A 16,345-nucleotide genomic window follows, 5' to 3' on the forward strand; every position below is an offset into this window, starting at 1 on the left:
TAAGCATGTCACTCTGCTATCACTTGAAATTGCTTTCATGCTTGGAATTATGTCAACTACACTAATAAAGTTCAAATACTTTGATTGACGTGCAAAGTAAGGATATGCTGGGCAATTCAAACTTCAAAATTGCTACATGCACTGCCGGTACCTGATTTTATGAGGAGCCACATTGGATGCATGACTCAGATCTTTTGGATTTCGAAGACCCCACATGTTCTCTGGCATCTTAAAAAAATATGAGTAATTCGACCTGAACTCATGATTGGACAGCATAATTCATGATAAGAGAATCCAACTGTTTTAATAAACATTCCCTAGTTCAGCCACTTACTGTACTAAGCCACTTCCTGTTGGGGTCCATCTGATCCCCTTCTTTTGCCCTTTCCACCTACAGAGCAGCAGTGCCCTGAATGTAACCCTGAAGTGCTTGTTGCAGAGTGCATAGCATACAGGGTTGACTGTGCTGTTCACATAACAGAGCCAATATCCCAGCTGCCACAGCCCCTCAGGAACACAGTGCTCACAGAAAGTGGACACCAGGACCATGATGTTATAGGGTGTCCATGTTAAAATGAAAGCCAGGAGAATGGCACTGAGGGTCCTGGCCGCTTTCTTCTCCCTGATCAGACACACGGTTCGGGCTTTCCGTGGAGGGGGTTGTGTGGTTAAAGGACTGATCGATGGGTTAAGTGAATGTTGGCTGCCTAATTGAGAGTTCCTCATGGTGGCATCAGGGTGAACATGAAGGTCCATTCGAACAAGTGGAATGTACTTGTTGTCACCCACATTTGTTCTTTGAGAAATGTGGTCTGTCTCCATCTCTGGAGTGCTGTAAATAGTTTGTGAGTTGGCTGTCTTGTCCCTCTCCCTTCGTTTCTTCCACCATGCTGCTTTTTGGTGGGTGATGGTGGGACAGATTGTCCTCAGTCTCTTCTGCCTCTGCGAGTTCTGCTCTGTCTGTGGTTGGACATCTTCAACACTGCTGGAATTGCTACGACAAGAACTCTGGGAGACAGAAATCATATTAGAAACCTAAATATTGCTTATTTGATCAACATAAATATGTATTTGTATTTTTGTTTTGTTACTATTAGCAGTTCACATCATTTGAAAGGATTTTAGGGTCATGCTCACGAAACAATGCCATTTGTGTGCCCCAATGACTAACTGATATAATTAACAGGATACCCAAAAATGAAAATTCGTTCATCATTTACTCACACTCTTGCCATCCCAGATGTACGTATGATTTTCTTTCTTCTGCAGAACATAAATTAAGATTTTTAGAAGTATGTCTCAGCTCTGGAGGTCCATACAATGCAAGTGAATGGTGACCAAAACTTAAATTTTGGTTACAAATTCTCCTCCCTGCCCAGTAGGTGGCAACATGCACAAAGAATACAAATGGACCAACAGAGCTGAGATATTCTTCTAAAAATCTTTGTTTGAGTTCAGCAGAGGAAAGTCATACACATCTGGGGTGGCATGAAGGTGAGTAAATGATGAGAGAATTTTCATTTTTGGGTGAACTAACCCTTTAACTCTTTTTTTAGTGTACAATGCAAAATAACTTTCATCAGATTATCAACGAATTTGCATGTCCCCTTTGATCACCATTACATTTTTATGTGGTTTTATGGAATAAAGATATTTGAATTATTATTATTTTTTTTTTTTTAAATGTCATGCTTTAAGGCAGTGACATCATAATACATGTTTGACCATATATGATTTAAACTGGGGTAAGTTTCTATTCAAATGATATATTCCAAACTTACAGTGATGGGTTTGAAATAATGTAGTGCTTCAGGGTTAGTAACGATAAATAGCTATTGATATGTTAAGGCTATAACCACATACAGTATTTAGCATTAGGTGTTAAAGTTTAGGAATGGGCTATAGACAAAAATATGGATATTAGTACTTTGGGCCTGAGGCTTGAAAATAAAAGTTTTGTGTTTGTTTTTTGGCACAAATGGCATACGACTTAAAAGTGTTCATTAAAACCCCACCTGATGCGTGTTTCCAGTGTCTCTGCCCTGTGATGCTCCCTGTGATGCTATCATTCCAGCAAGCTGCTGAGAGCGTCTCTTGGTCTCACCGTAGACCCGGCAGTACAACACAACCATCACACTCACTGGCAGGTAAAATGCAGCGATGGCTGTTCCGAATGTGATCACAGGCTCAGATAAGAACTGTATTGAGCACTGACCTTCTGGAACAGTTCTTTCACCTACTATGTATTGCCAGAACAAAATTGCCGGCGCCCAAAGCACAAACGAGATGCCCCATGCTAGGCCAATCAGCACTGCTGCTCTTCTGGGGGTTCTAGTGGCCCTATAGGTCAGAGGTCGCATGACAGAGAGGTAGCGGTCAATGCTAATGGCCAGCAGGTTCATAACAGAGGCATTGCTGGCCACATAGTCCACAGCCAACCAAATGTCACAGGCTAGGTTACCTAAAGTCCATCTGCCAATCAGGATGTAAGTAGTGTAGAGGTTCATTGAGATGGCTCCCAGAATGACATCAGCCACGGCCAAGCTCAAGAGGAAGTAGTTACTTACTGTCCTGAGGAGTGGGTTGACCTGGAAAGAGATGATGACCAGGATGTTGCTTATGATGGTGATGAGGGAGAGTGGGACTGTTACAAGAGTAATCAAGGCCACTTTCCAGGTGACAGGACCAGGTGCATCTGTCCCATTAGTTGAGACAGAGAGGTTCAGAGTGAATGCGGTGATGTTCATCATGAACTGAAGACTGCAGAAAAATGAGATTATCTTTGTCTTTAAAAGCCGGACATATGATTTGCAATGGCATTTTTTAGGATTCCTGATGTTTGCTTCATCTCTGTAGACAAATAAGACATTTTGGTTAATACGTGCCTTTGAGTTACTTTGTATAGTTATAACTCAAGATTGTGTGCAGGTATACCACATAGTATGGTAAAAACTCTCAAAGTGTACTTAAACGAAGAGACAAAGTGAAAAATAAGTAAACCTATTACTTGTCATTAATGTTCTACATATTTAAAGCCCTCATCAATGTTGGATTACTTTATAATTACATTTGTTAAATGATGTATTATGACCTTTTTAAGGGGTCTTTATGTATGCATGGTATTGTATTACTCATTGTGCATTAAAGGTGCACTCAGTAATTATTTTCCTCATTAAAAAAATTTTACTCCTAAAGAAATTAATTGTAATTTTGAAACATATGTATAAAATCATGACCACTCACATGATATGAGGACTTTAGTCATATCAGTAACCTTATAAAGCTGTTTTATTCTACATGGGACAGGGGTGCCCTCATGGGGACTGCCATTTTAGAATCACATGGCCAGTTGAATACTACTCGCTTAATCTCAGTAACCATCTTGTTATTGGACACTTTTACTCTTGGATTAAATTAATCATGGCTGATTGTGAATAGTGAATTTCTGCAATGGCATCTGTAACTGAAAACTATTGATTTTTAATGATGCTGCATCCACACCACTAGGTGTCATTGTAAGTCCAAGGTGACACGAACACAAAAGTTAAGAGTGCACCTTTAAAGAGGTTCCAAATAGGTTGCCCATGTGATGCTAAGTACATTTTGTGGACATTTGGAAGTAGGCTATAGACCTCCAAAAAATTGCCATAAGGTTATTAATACATTTTTGAACAGGCAATTTAGACCTTGCTGAAACTGTGCATAATCTGTTACAAAATTTTCAACAGAGTTTGATTGTTCATTACAGTTGCAACAATAACTGTTCAAAAATAATGCAAAAATCTCTGAACAGTGCTGGCCTTAGTTACAAACGTAAGGGGTGAATTTGATCATGTTAGCTTGATTAATAAATGACTGGCCTGAACTACAAGCTAAACGGCAATGCAAAGTCAATATACTCATCCTGAAATCAACCCTTTATGTGTATTTAATTTACTTGTGCTGTAGCAACTGAAGGCACAACATATAGCAATGTATGGCAAACACTGTGCAGTATGCTGTATGTCGCTTTGGATAAAAGCAACAAGAATTAATCTCTACTTGAGTATCTGTTTGCAAGAGTCAGTCTATTGAAAGGGCAATGTTGGCAATAAAGTAAATGAGTCTCAAAAACACTGGCATTAAGAATATACATTCTGGGGTTACACTATAATATAGTTACTACTGTCCGTCATATTTGAAGTACGTGACAAACAGCACTTTCTGGTCCACGGATGCAGATCCTTCTTCCGAATGCTGTTGCTAATCCCCTTAGACAGGTTCCTCAATATGAAAAATCATACACCAAAGAAAATCTTTACTCCACCCTCAGCAAAGAAGTATGTATAGATCAACAAAACAAGTAGTGTTAAAGAGCTAAAACTGGGTCAAAGTGAAGCATCCTGTACCTACACTGTTTGCCAAAACACAATTATTATTTATTACTGCTAAAATGAATGACAACTTCCAAAATGTTGCCAATTATTTCCCCAAATCTTGAGGGGAAAAAAAATCTGTAAACGTGGCGCAGGAAGCCACCAGTCATGCAAGTATCACTTAAAGGAAATTCAAGCATAGTTATGCATTAGAAGATAATTTAGCTGAATCTTTCCAAAGCCATTCACAGAACAGGTAACTTATTGCAACAATTGATCTACATTAATTGCTGTGATTTCATTTTCAATGTGTGGTGTTTTTGTCTTAGTCCTTCAGTCCACTCTTCAGTGCAGTCCAAGGGTAAATACATGAATATGAATGTGCACCAATAATTATTTCAACAGAAAAAGGAAATACATGGCGTCAAGATTGTCTCAAGAACAAAGTAGTTGGTCATTGCCATCCAATCAGCAACTTAAAACAATATTAGACCGAATATTCGCAGATATCTTTAGGGTAGCAAAGAATATAAGGGTCAAGGTGGCCCTTTTCTTTTGAAATCACATTAAAAGATGGTGAACTGCAGTCCAAAACCAGTAACTTTATTGTACACAAATATTAGATTAAACATAAAAACAATTAAAACATATAAAGGTAAAATTGTCTAAGTTAAATGCATGTTATTTCAAGTGCTCAAAATCTCTTGTACACAGATAATCTTGTCTTTCATTAGCAGCTCCCTTTATTTAAAAAACAGTTTTTGCCTATCAGTTCAAATTGTTTTATAATTTTTTTTTATTTAGCGAGTCATTTCTAAATTTCAGAGGCTGAAAATAATGTTATTGTAATGCATTGCTTCATAAAACTGTTAAAAAAAATGAATACTTACCCGTGGTATAGAGATGTTTAATCATCTTGGTACTACTCTTCAAGTGTCTCTGAACTGCCCACCACACCTGTAGTGCAGGAAATATTCAATGTTCTGAACAGTACAAAGATTAACTCTGAAGCTGGACAACTGCTGCCACTCCTCACTTTCAATACAAAATGCCCGATTTTTTACCTTCCCAGACATACACGGTCTCATTCATATTTAAAGATGTGCAAGCATTTTGAAACTGCAATAAAGTTTTTAAATAAAATATGGCTGCATGCACCTCACTTCAAACCATTAACACCTGAGAAATTAAGTGTAAAGACTAGAGAGATAGTTCACCCAAAAATGTTAATTCAGTCATCATTTACTTGCTCTCATGTCGGTCCAAATCTGTATGGCTCCATTTTTTTCCATGGAACACAAAAGGAGATGTTAGGCAGTGTTATAGCGTAGTCTCAGTCACCATTCACTTTCATTGTAAAAAGGATGTATTCAAAATAAATGATAACGATCATACTGCTAACATCCTGTTTTATATTGCACAAAAGAAAGTCATTGGCCTACAGGTTTTGAACAACATGAGGGTGAGTGAATGACGAAAAAAAAAAAGGACTTAAATATTGATCTGTTTCTCACCCACACCTATTATATTGCTTATGAGGACATGGATTTAACCCCTGGAGTTGTATGAATTACTTTTATGCTGACTTTAGACACTTTTTGGGGCTTCAAAGTTTTAGTCACCATTCACTTGCCTTGTATGGGCCAACAGAGCTAAGATATTCTTCTTAAAAATCTTTGTTTGCGTTCTGCAGAGGAAAGAAAGTCATACACATCTGGGATGGCCTGAGGGTGAGTAAATTATGAGAGATTTTTCATTTTTGGGTGAACTATCCCTTTAAACATCACTACTTGACTGATCTAAATAAAAACAGCAGGGGTCGCTAAACAACAAGGCAAATCGTCTATTATAATCTGTTAATTTTGGCTTGCAGTGCCAATTTAGTTCATTATTTCTTGCCTATTCTTTTAGCGACAAAAACATTGATTTCGTCAGCATTGTTTGTCAAAGATTACATTGTGGTTTTCAAAAAGGATCGTAAAGCTGGTTTATTTATTGTTCTGTAGTAGCTCAGTAGGACCTACTTTCTCTGTGTTAAATAGACCCCAGACTTTTCTTTTTAACCATACAGTCCTCTGAAGATAAATAACTAAGCAAACAAGCTAGCAAATAAACATGCATTGTATGTCGTTGAGGATATATGAAGCAACGGTCCAACATCAGCTCCTCTGTTGTACTCTGGCTGTTGGACTTTTATTTTGGAATTTTGCACTCAGATTGCACCCGGAAGTCATCGGTACACTATGCAGAGATGGCAGCATCTGTAGATGTCCACGTACGAATATGTGAACAAGAAATCATCAAGTATGATTTAGAAATAAAAGCTCTCATTCAGGTATGAATGATTCAAAAAATGCCACTGCGTTCATATTTGTGAAGCAAAACATTATACCAGCTGTCAATATTGCTGCTTTAGGAGAAGTGTATATTTTTGATAAAATGTAAATTAAGCTGGTAAAATGAATGATTTACAATGGATGCCTGTTGCCATAAAATGCAAATGAATAAGATTTTAGTGTTAGTCAATGTTGTAATCCAAGCATATTATTGTTGTGGTATGTGACTACAAATGTGAACTTTGCAAGTAGACCATATGTTATGTAAAATAAACAATATAATATTTTTCCACATTTTTTTAAAAAAAATTTTTTTTTTTTTTTTTTTTTTTTTGGTATAACAAGATTTAGTGTTCTTCTTATGTATCAACTTTTGCAAATTGATCCATACATGTACATGTTTTAAAACATTGCAGGATGTGAATGACTGCACAGGACCACAAAGCAAACTCACAGATTTAAATTGTAAAGTTAAAGAGAAATTCAACAATCTTAGACAACGGATCCAGGTGAGAAACTATGAGTTAATAGTAAATCAATTCTATGGCTTGTAATCATTTCTATGACCATCTTGAGATGGCTTTTTCCAAACAGGATCTAGAACAAATGGGAAAAGAACAGGACAAAGAGTCAGACAAGTTGACCCTTCTCAATAAAGTTGAAGGGCATCAGAAACAGATGCTTAGGTAATGCCGCTATTGACAAACCTGAAGTAATGCACTTAAATTGTTCTGTTCGGTATGCATGCTGATCTTCTATATACATGCCTTGGAAAAGCGTGCATTGCATCTCAAATAAAGAATTTTCGTTTTGCAGTGATCAGACAGCATGGAGGAAGGCAAATCTTGCATGCAAACTCTCCATTGATAAGTTGGAGAAGGAAGATTTATTAAATTCAGAGAGCATGTCTGTAAGGCACAGGTGAGTTTGTTTGCAACATTTCTTCACTGATGCTAAATTAAGATGCTTTTCTATTGCTACTGGTAAATTACTGAATTCCCTGTCCATTTTATTAGAAACATGACGAAAGAGAGCCAGGTTCAGACCTCCAGTGACATAACAGAGAGTCTAATGAGCATCAGCCGGATGGTGTCACAGCAGGTTCAGCAGAGTGAAGAGACAATGAGCTCACTTGGTGAGTTCAGATCTTAGCTAAAGACAGGGTGCAGTGAGAACGCTGTGCACCAGTACACTTGGTTGATTAACTTTTGTTATTTACATTAAAGCATGACACTGTGTAATACCAGTCAAAGTTTAGAAAAACGACTCTTTGAAATCACTATTTTCTATATTTTAGAATAATAGTAAAATAGTCAAAACTATGAAATAACACATGGATCTTATGTTTTAGTTTTTAAAATCAGTTTAATTTGTAAACAATTCAGTGCTTTTGAACGAATCTTTTAAGTGAACGAATAGTTCTTGTTCACTTCCATTGTTTTGGTCGTGAACAACTGGTGTTGTTTAACTAATCACTTAAGTCAATGATTCAATGACTCACTCATAAAATGAAATACACTTATTTGCTGACACCTTCTGGTGTAAAGATGTAATCTGCAGAAATGTTCAGTGAATGAAAACATAATGAACAATGAATTGATGAAAACTATTTTGAAAGGCGCAAACAGTGATACAAATGCTCTTATACTAAATATCAGCACTCTTGGAATGCTGCTTGACCAATAAAATTCGAGGACTGGAAATAAGTGTTGTAAAAGCAAGGTATTATTGTTTGTTTCCCTGTAGTGACATCTTCAAGGACAGTGCTGGAAACCCATGAAGAGTTTAAAGCCATGTCAGGCACCATACAGCTGGGTAGAAAACTCATCGTTAAATATAATCGACGGGAACTTACTGATAAGCTTCTTATTTTTCTTGCTCTTGCTCTCTTCTTGGCTACAGTCGTGTATATTCTAAAGAAAAGACTCTTCCCTTTCTTTTGAGCATTGACCAAACTATAATTTTGAAAAAAATGATGGATAAATGTCAACATTGTTCAAAATAGAAGACATTTCTCCTTTTTGTGAGATTGTTAATTCTTCCACAAAGAATGAAAAAGCATATGACAAGTTTCTGTTTTGAGATACTGTTGCAGAAGAGAAGCCGTAACTTATTTGTGCTGTCATTCTGTGTCATTACTTACATTTATTTTTTATCTTTTAACATTTATAATATTTATGATAAAATTATTACATAACTAAAGTGAGTTAAATTGTGAATAATCAAAATGCAAGTCTATTTTATTCCAGCAGAAGTGTTTAACAAATAATGTAGTAGTGTACTACCAATAAAATCTCTACATTTTTAAACATTCCCAAGTGTAAATAGATGTTTATTGCTCCTCTAAAGCCTGAAAATAGTCTCTGTTTTACCAACATTTTAAGTTTTACGTTTTAAATGTGTAATATAGGCAGGATCCAGTTATAGTTTCCAGTGATAAAACATCGGTCTTCTATATCAAAATGCTGTTGTAGTAGATGTGGTTTTGTAAATAAATAGTGAAAGTAAAAAATTGTCTTTACATTTAAAAGTTAAGAAATAGACATTAAATTAAGACTTAATTTTAAGTCTTATTTTTCAATAATAATAATAAAAATAAAAAAAAATCAATAAGAGGTAACACCATGGAACATTTATTTAGCAAAAAAAAAAAAGTTGAATTAAGGTCTGAAAATCTAACCCCATGGTGTTAGCGCTAAAGTAGTCTGCCAGTTTCTCAGTTTCTTGCCTCTAGCTGAGCCCAGGCTAGACACTGGATGCTGTCACTTGGACACCTACAGTATGACAGGCAATTTAGGTTAGTTAAACTCACATCCTGGGCTGCGATGAACTAGCAGCTGTTTTGCTGGGCAGGACAGAACTGGAGTATCACAGAGGGAAAAGCTCAGAAAAGCTATGGCCATAATCAGAGCACTACTGATAAAAAGGCATGCAACCCTGTCTTTCCTCCGATAAGACCCGGATAGGCTGATTATTCCATCCCTGGTCTCTTTCTCTCCCTCGCTCTCTCCATCTCTCTGTCATTCTCCTTCCATTGTGGCTGGAGGACAAGGTCTGTTATTTTTAGAGATGTGCATCCATGTTATCTGACTTGTTCTTTTCAACGCCTCTGAAGAGTGGACCACTATTGCAACTGTGTGACCTTTCTCTCTACCTCTCAGGGTCGCCACATTTGATGTGAAATTATAGTCATTTTCACTGTAACTAACTACTCTACTGTGTTAATGCAATACATATGTTTTATCTATAAGCAGATGTTAGCTCAGTGGTAGATATTTGTTATTGAGAGGGGGAATTGTGTTTACAGATATGTGTGGAGAGGCCAGAGAGATGCCCAAGGACAAACTATTACTCATTTTAAGTGGCAGCAAATATAGATCTCCTTCCCTCCTCCAAACAAGTCTTTACATGCACAACCATGCACCCTTACCTCTCTATGTCAAGCAAGTTGTGCCATTCTACACACTAAGCACAGCACTTTAGTGTTGTCAATCAAGGGTGAAACAAATTCTTATATAAAAATACAAAAACCATACAAAGTGCTTATGAGGATGTATTATAAACACAAAACACGAAAAGTTCACGAAAAGTGGATGTGTAGTAACATTTTAATAGAGGCCAGCTGGCGATAAACTGCACGTAATTGGATAATCAGTCATCACAATGATGACAAAGTCCCACCCCAAACAAGTTAATTTAAAGGTCAGAGTGTTTTACTCTGAAAACCCGTCAAATCAATTCACATGATACACCAACAAGGTGACAGATCACTTTACCTGAAATATTTGCAACTTTAAAATGTTATTACTTCAAATATTTAATTCTTGACGTTTGCAGCGCAAATATTTACCTGTCTAAGTAATGTAAAATAGTCTATTACTCCTCCACATAAAAAAACACGGAACTTATAGGCTATTAAATATTGTTATTTCAGAAAATTTTTAGATGTTGTATTAATACATCATATTGATTTTTAGTGGATAAATCTTTGATAAGCTTAACAAATAAACTCAACCTTTGGTAAAGCATGCGTAGACACAGTTTGTAAACAACGACTAGAATAAACACTTGTATTGTAAGTTTTGTTGTTGTTATTGTTGTTGTTGTTTAAAATCCTCCAATTAAAGTTTTTGTTTTCTCAAAATATTTTTTTGTTTGTTTGTTTAAAGTATTTTGTCTCTAATTTTGGGAATTTAAAGCCTTCGATTTATTTGGCTGTAGTGAATAATATTAATAACAGGCGAATAATAATAATAATAATTATTATTATTATTATAAAAGTAGTTTTTACGAATGCACTTTTTATTATTTTTATTATTATTTATATTTTTATTAACTATTATTTCACTGATGCTGTTATACAAAACAAATAATGATTGCAAACAATTCTGCAAAGCCTTTATTTTATTATTTTTTTCAAAAAGTTTACATATCAAACCTACACAGGCAACTGAATAACAAAATATTTTGCCGTATTATTTGTGCGATCATCCTCAAACAATCTGGTTATTTACACAAAGAAAATAATTGCTTTAATGACAGTAATGTTTAACATATTTTTCCTTGCTACCTTTAGTTTCAGTCTATTCCCTTGTGAAATGTGTTAAAAAAAATTAGATTGATCTTGAATTGAAAGAAAATAATGATCTAGAAAGAAAGAAAGAAAAGCTTGCTAACTTTTCCCGAGTTGTAGGCTATAGACAGGGCTGAAAACACATCTAGTGAAAAATCATAAATAAACTGCATGTTGCATATTTCACGTGCTGTTAATCTCTCATAATTTAACTCAAGTGCAAGCAAATTATTCAGGCAGTTTTTAATGAAAACAGTGCATACGGAAAGTTACTAAAGAAGCGTGAAAATGAACGAGTTTATATCTGATCTACCATTTCACAGGCAAATCTAAACCCAGCCTTGAATCTGTGATTTTCAGCAGATTACAGTCATCAGTTAAAAAACTGGCAATTGAACCATTCATGCAGTAGAGTTCGTCTTTTAGTGTCTTTTTCACCAAGCTCGAATGCCATGTAACGAGGATACCCCACTGCTGGACTGAAATGATGCCTGGACATTATTTAGCTCCCCAACTCCAAAGTTCATGTAATTATTGTTTGACTGTGAGGATTGGATGGCAGACATGCTCGATGGGTAGTTGCATGAGTAGTTCGTGTTGCCCTGACTTGGGAAATTACTAAAGGCAGGGTAAGTGTTATAGGTGAAATGATTGATCCCCACATTGTATGAGGTGTTATAAGTTGACGTGTCTCCCAGACAGGGTTTCCCATCACGAACCAAAACCGGCACCGAGATGCGTCTCGGAGGCGCGATGCCGACCATCTCCAGGGTTTGATCCTGACGCTGTCTCTTGCACTTATATCGTCTGTTCTGGAACCAGATTTTCACCTGCGTGGAGGTGAGTTTAAGAACGCTGGCTAGATGATCTCTCTCTGGTGCAGAAAGGTATTTCTGCTGTTTGAAGCGTCGCTCGAGCTCGTACACCTGTGCTTGAGAGAAAAGAACGCGAGGCTTCCTCCTCTTTCTCTGTTTGGGGCGATCAGGATCATCCAGCTTTAGATCTCCACTCGGCTCTTCTTGAGAACAGTTGATGTCTAAAAAGAAAAACAGGTTAAATAGTTAGAATTCAGTGGGACTAATCGGAAATAGCTTGGCTCCACTGTAAAAAGTGGTACCCTGTTACCTTAAAGATTACCTGATAGCCTTTAAAATTCAAGTTTTGTTGCTAACCTAATATATTCAGGTTGATTCAGTGGTTAAATAATATTTTTCACTTGAATAAAACCAGTTAATTTAGATGTGAAGCACATGAACAGTTTTTCAGTGTATGGCATAGGGTAGGACCTACTTTGTGCTAATATAAAAATAGATATTTTTATGTCTAACACAGTACATATAATAGGCTACTTGTCAAATCAGGATCAACTGAGAACTCATAAACCTTTTTAAAAATGTATTTTAGCTAATAGTTTTATTCCTTAGAACAAAGCCAAGAAACATTTTATTTTTATTTAATTTTTTTTTTACATATTTTTCTTTGTTTTATTCTTCTTCTTTTTTTCATGTCTAAAATGACGCATTTACAATTTGCGTAACATTTTATAACATATAGGCCTAAATATTAAGTCTCTTAAGTAAGAAATTGCGGAGAAGTGCAAAATCTATCGAAAAGACGCAAAAGTTTAAACGTTCTTTTAAAACAAATTTGTACTCTGAATTAAAGTTGTAAGAATTCTTATTTGTAACACAAAAGTAACACGTATTGACGTCTAGTTTAGTACATTTCCAACTACACTTAAAAAAGTGTAATCTGCGGTTGCTAACTCAAGGGTCTATTTCTACTTTTCTATTTTATCTATAAAAATGGCTTCTATTGGTGTAAACTAATTTAAGTTAGATTAAATAACATTATTGACTTGAATAAAACCCAGCTGATGTAGATATTACCACTGGAAGCACATTTTGGGTTACCTGGGGGAGAAAAATAAAATAAAAATCTAATTATATTTAGTGTAGCTATTTTGGGAAGACTCGTTATATCACCTTTTTTCTCCTTTTCCTCAAACGTGTCATCCGTCTTTGTGTCTTTAACATAGTCAATGTCTAAGAAATGTTTCCCATAAAAGGCAGCAGTACCGAAGTTCATTGAGCTGTTTTTGTTGGCTTTGTCATCCTGAAGGTCTTCGCCGAATAGAGAGGCTCCTGATGGCATGTCCATGAACTGCTCTTGTTTGAAAGTGGACAGCATGCAGGATGAGGTCGGAATAAGGGCACTGTCCAGCCGCTGAGACATGTCCAGAGAGACCATGTCCTCTTGATTCTGCTCCAGGTTCAATATGTCCCTCACTGAGAAAGGAGTGGAAGTCATCTGACTGGAAAACATTGCATGGACTAATGAGAATCCTCTTTAGTTTCTCACCCTTTAACAATCCAGTTGGCATTCATCAGGGTGTCTAGTCGTTTAATGAATGGGGATAATCTGTAGTGTTTGGAGGTATATAACCACTTTCATCTTTCTAATAGACCCCTCAATACGTACTTTCGGGGTCTAGGTCGGAGTGACTGCATGCCGCCGGGAGGCAGAAAGGCGGGGTTAGCTCCGCTTAAACATTTCAGAGCTTTTCATTGGCCAGACAAGTTCCAGTGACAAATATTAAAATCACTCTTAAGACCTCCATACAAGTAGATGTATAAAAACATCCACCAATTATAGCAACTTTATGAACACATGTAAATAACTTTGTTGTTCTCAGAAACGCGTCAGGTTATTTTTAAATGTCCTAATACACTGATAATTCAAACAATCAAATATTTCTTATTAGTGTTTATGTTGCATGAGTCTTCATGCTTGCATTAGCGATCCAGGCTGAGGCTTTCTCCCTCTCTCAGCTCTTCAGTTTAATTTGAATCACCACTCTTCATTATAAGAGGCTGTAATTGGCCCTTTTGTCTACAACGGAGCGCAAAATTGTGCACTCAGTTTGTTTGCTTTCCTCTTAATTGCTTAATCCAAGGGGAAGCTACAGGCCAAAGAAGAGTTTTCTCCAAGGGACTGGACAGTGCCACTGCTGGAACCTGAAACCTGCAACGACAAACCCAACTGTCAACCACTGAAAGATTCTGGTGCCACTGGGTTTGTTATCAAGACGTGATAACAGATGACAACAAACCAGAAACACCCACGCCGAACAGCCGCACCAGAAGAGGAACACATGGCAATTCATCTAAAATATAGACATCTTCTATAAAAGTTGCAGTGTGGCTAAAATAACTCCGATAATTATTGGTTGAACGCGTGCATATTAAATTAGCCTTAATGTTTTTACTTTAGTGACATCCAGTGTAAAAAGTGTGTGCAACTTTTACCTTAAAGGAGTATTCCAGGTTTTATACAAATTAAATTAAATTGACAGCATCTGTGGCATAATGTTGATTAGCATAAGAATGTTTTCTCTCTCATATATACACTAGTGGCCAAAAGTTTGGAATAATGTACAGATTTAGCTCTTATGGAAAGAAATTGGATATCAAACACAGTTGAAAACTATTTGGTTCGTTAAATGATGCTTAACATTGTCTTTGTGTTTATTTTTGAGTTATCACAGTATGCAATAGACTGGCATGTCTTAAGGTCAATATTAGGTCAAAAATGGCAAATAAGAAACAGCTTTCTCTAGAAACTCATCAGTCAATCATTGTTTTGAGGAATGAAGGCTTTACAATGCTTGAAATTGCCAAAAAAATTGAAGATTTCATTCAAAGGTGTACACGATAGTCTTCAGAGACAAAGGACAACTGGCTCGAACAAGAACAGAAAGAGATGTAGAAGGCCAGATGTACAACTAAACAAGAGGATAAGTACATCAGAGTCTCTAGTTTGAGAAATAGATGACTCACATCTCCTCAGCTGACAGCTTCATTGAATTCTACCCGCCCAACACCAGTTTCATGTACAACAGTAAAGAGAAGACTCAGGGGTGCAGGCCTTGTGGGAAGAGTTGCAAAGAAAAAGACACATTTGAAACAGAAAAACAAAAAGAAATGGTTAGAGTGGGCAAAGAAACACAGACAACAGATAATTGGAAATACAACAGATAATTGGAAAAGAGTGTTATGGATCTTAACCTCATTGAGCTTTTGTGGGATCAGCTAGACTGTAAGGTGCATGATAAGTGCCCGACAAGACAGCCACATCTATGGCAAGTGCTACAGGAAGCATGGGGTGAAATGTCACCTGAGTATCTGGACAAACTGACAGCTAGAATTCCAAGGATCTGCAAAGCTGTCATTGCTGCACATGGAGGATTTTTTGATGAGAACTCTTTGAAGTAGTTTAAGAAGTTCTGAACATTTTTTTTTCAAATTGTAATAGTAATAGACTATACATTGTGATCAGTTGAAAGCCACGTTGATGAATAAAAGTACCAATTTCTTTCCATAAGAGCAAAATCTGTACATTATTCCAAACTTTTGGCCGCCAGTGTCTGAATCTACTTGACTTGGGATAGTATGAAAAGTGCTAATAAAAAAAAAAGTAGTGATTTGTAAATTATAATCCCCCATTCCTATATTGAAACCACTACAACTAAGCATTATATGATGTTTTACCTTAAGCACCCTCAGTTGCAGACCAGGGCAAACTGCTGCCCGCGGGTCGATTTTTCATGAACATTTTTTATTTGATCTTTCATTTATCTGACTTTGGGACCTGTTGCGCATCCAGAAGCTTTTAATATGCTCAGGGTTGCCAGCTAACAGATGCAACACCCCAATCAGAGATTTATACTTACACAAATTGGAAATATTTCGCCTTATGTCATACTTAATTTATGCAGTCTGACAGTCATGCATGCGAGTGCGCTCTCTCTCTCTCTCTCTCTCTCTCTCTCTCTCTCTCTCTCTCTCTCTCTCTCTCTCTCTCTCTCTCCTCTTCGAACCCCCCGCTCAATAGTGCAATATTATGCTAAAAAAAAAAGCCACTCCGTGTCCGTTCGTGAGGCTGCGTGCGATGTTTAGTGCCAAGTCTGAGAGCAAACCTTCCCAATAGATCTTCGCATCATTCGCACACGGAGGGGACACCCGAGCAAAACCAAGCAAGAGAGGAATACGTTTGTTCTTTGTGTTATTTGTAACATGTTT

At 36.7% G+C, this 16,345-nt stretch overlaps 3 protein-coding genes across 4 annotated transcripts; 1 reads left to right on the top strand and 2 right to left on the bottom strand.

Moving 5' to 3' along the window:
* Positions 1 to 330: 330 nt before the first annotated feature.
* Positions 331 to 2,747, bottom strand: chrm1a (cholinergic receptor, muscarinic 1a). The gene is made up of 2 exons (XM_051658074.1): positions 2,016 to 2,747; positions 331 to 1,008 (listed from the first exon to the last, which is right to left on the bottom strand). The coding sequence occupies exons 1-2, from the start codon at positions 2,745 to 2,747 to the stop codon at positions 331 to 333; spliced, it is 1,410 nt and encodes a 469-aa protein (XP_051514034.1).
* A 3,850-nt stretch (positions 2,748 to 6,597) lies between these two features.
* On the top strand, positions 6,598 to 10,840 carry bnip1a (BCL2 interacting protein 1a). Its single transcript, XM_051657586.1, has 6 exons — positions 6,598 to 6,690; positions 7,108 to 7,200; positions 7,286 to 7,377; positions 7,508 to 7,612; positions 7,708 to 7,826; positions 8,438 to 10,840. The coding sequence occupies exons 1-6, from the start codon at positions 6,607 to 6,609 to the stop codon at positions 8,632 to 8,634; spliced, it is 690 nt and encodes a 229-aa protein (XP_051513546.1). The 5' UTR covers positions 6,598 to 6,606; the 3' UTR covers positions 8,635 to 10,840.
* A 237-nt stretch (positions 10,841 to 11,077) lies between these two features.
* On the bottom strand, positions 11,078 to 13,757 carry LOC127417570 (homeobox protein Nkx-2.5-like). Of its 2 annotated transcripts, none has more exons than XM_051657580.1 (2): positions 13,343 to 13,757; positions 11,078 to 12,300 (listed from the first exon to the last, which is right to left on the bottom strand). In XM_051657580.1, exons 1-2 carry the CDS (start codon positions 13,587 to 13,589, stop codon positions 11,699 to 11,701), a joined length of 849 nt encoding a protein of 282 aa, XP_051513540.1. In that variant the 5' UTR covers positions 13,590 to 13,757; the 3' UTR covers positions 11,078 to 11,698. The 2 variants fall into 2 exon arrangements, with proteins under 2 accessions (XP_051513540.1, XP_051513539.1); XM_051657579.1 differs by having other exon boundaries at positions 13,250 to 13,757.
* Positions 13,758 to 16,345: the final 2,588 nt, after the last annotated feature.

The sequence above is a fragment of the Myxocyprinus asiaticus genome, chromosome 27, assembly GCF_019703515.2.
Source record: "Myxocyprinus asiaticus isolate MX2 ecotype Aquarium Trade chromosome 27, UBuf_Myxa_2, whole genome shotgun sequence".
Classification (NCBI taxonomy): Eukaryota; Metazoa; Chordata; class Actinopteri; order Cypriniformes; family Catostomidae; genus Myxocyprinus; species Myxocyprinus asiaticus.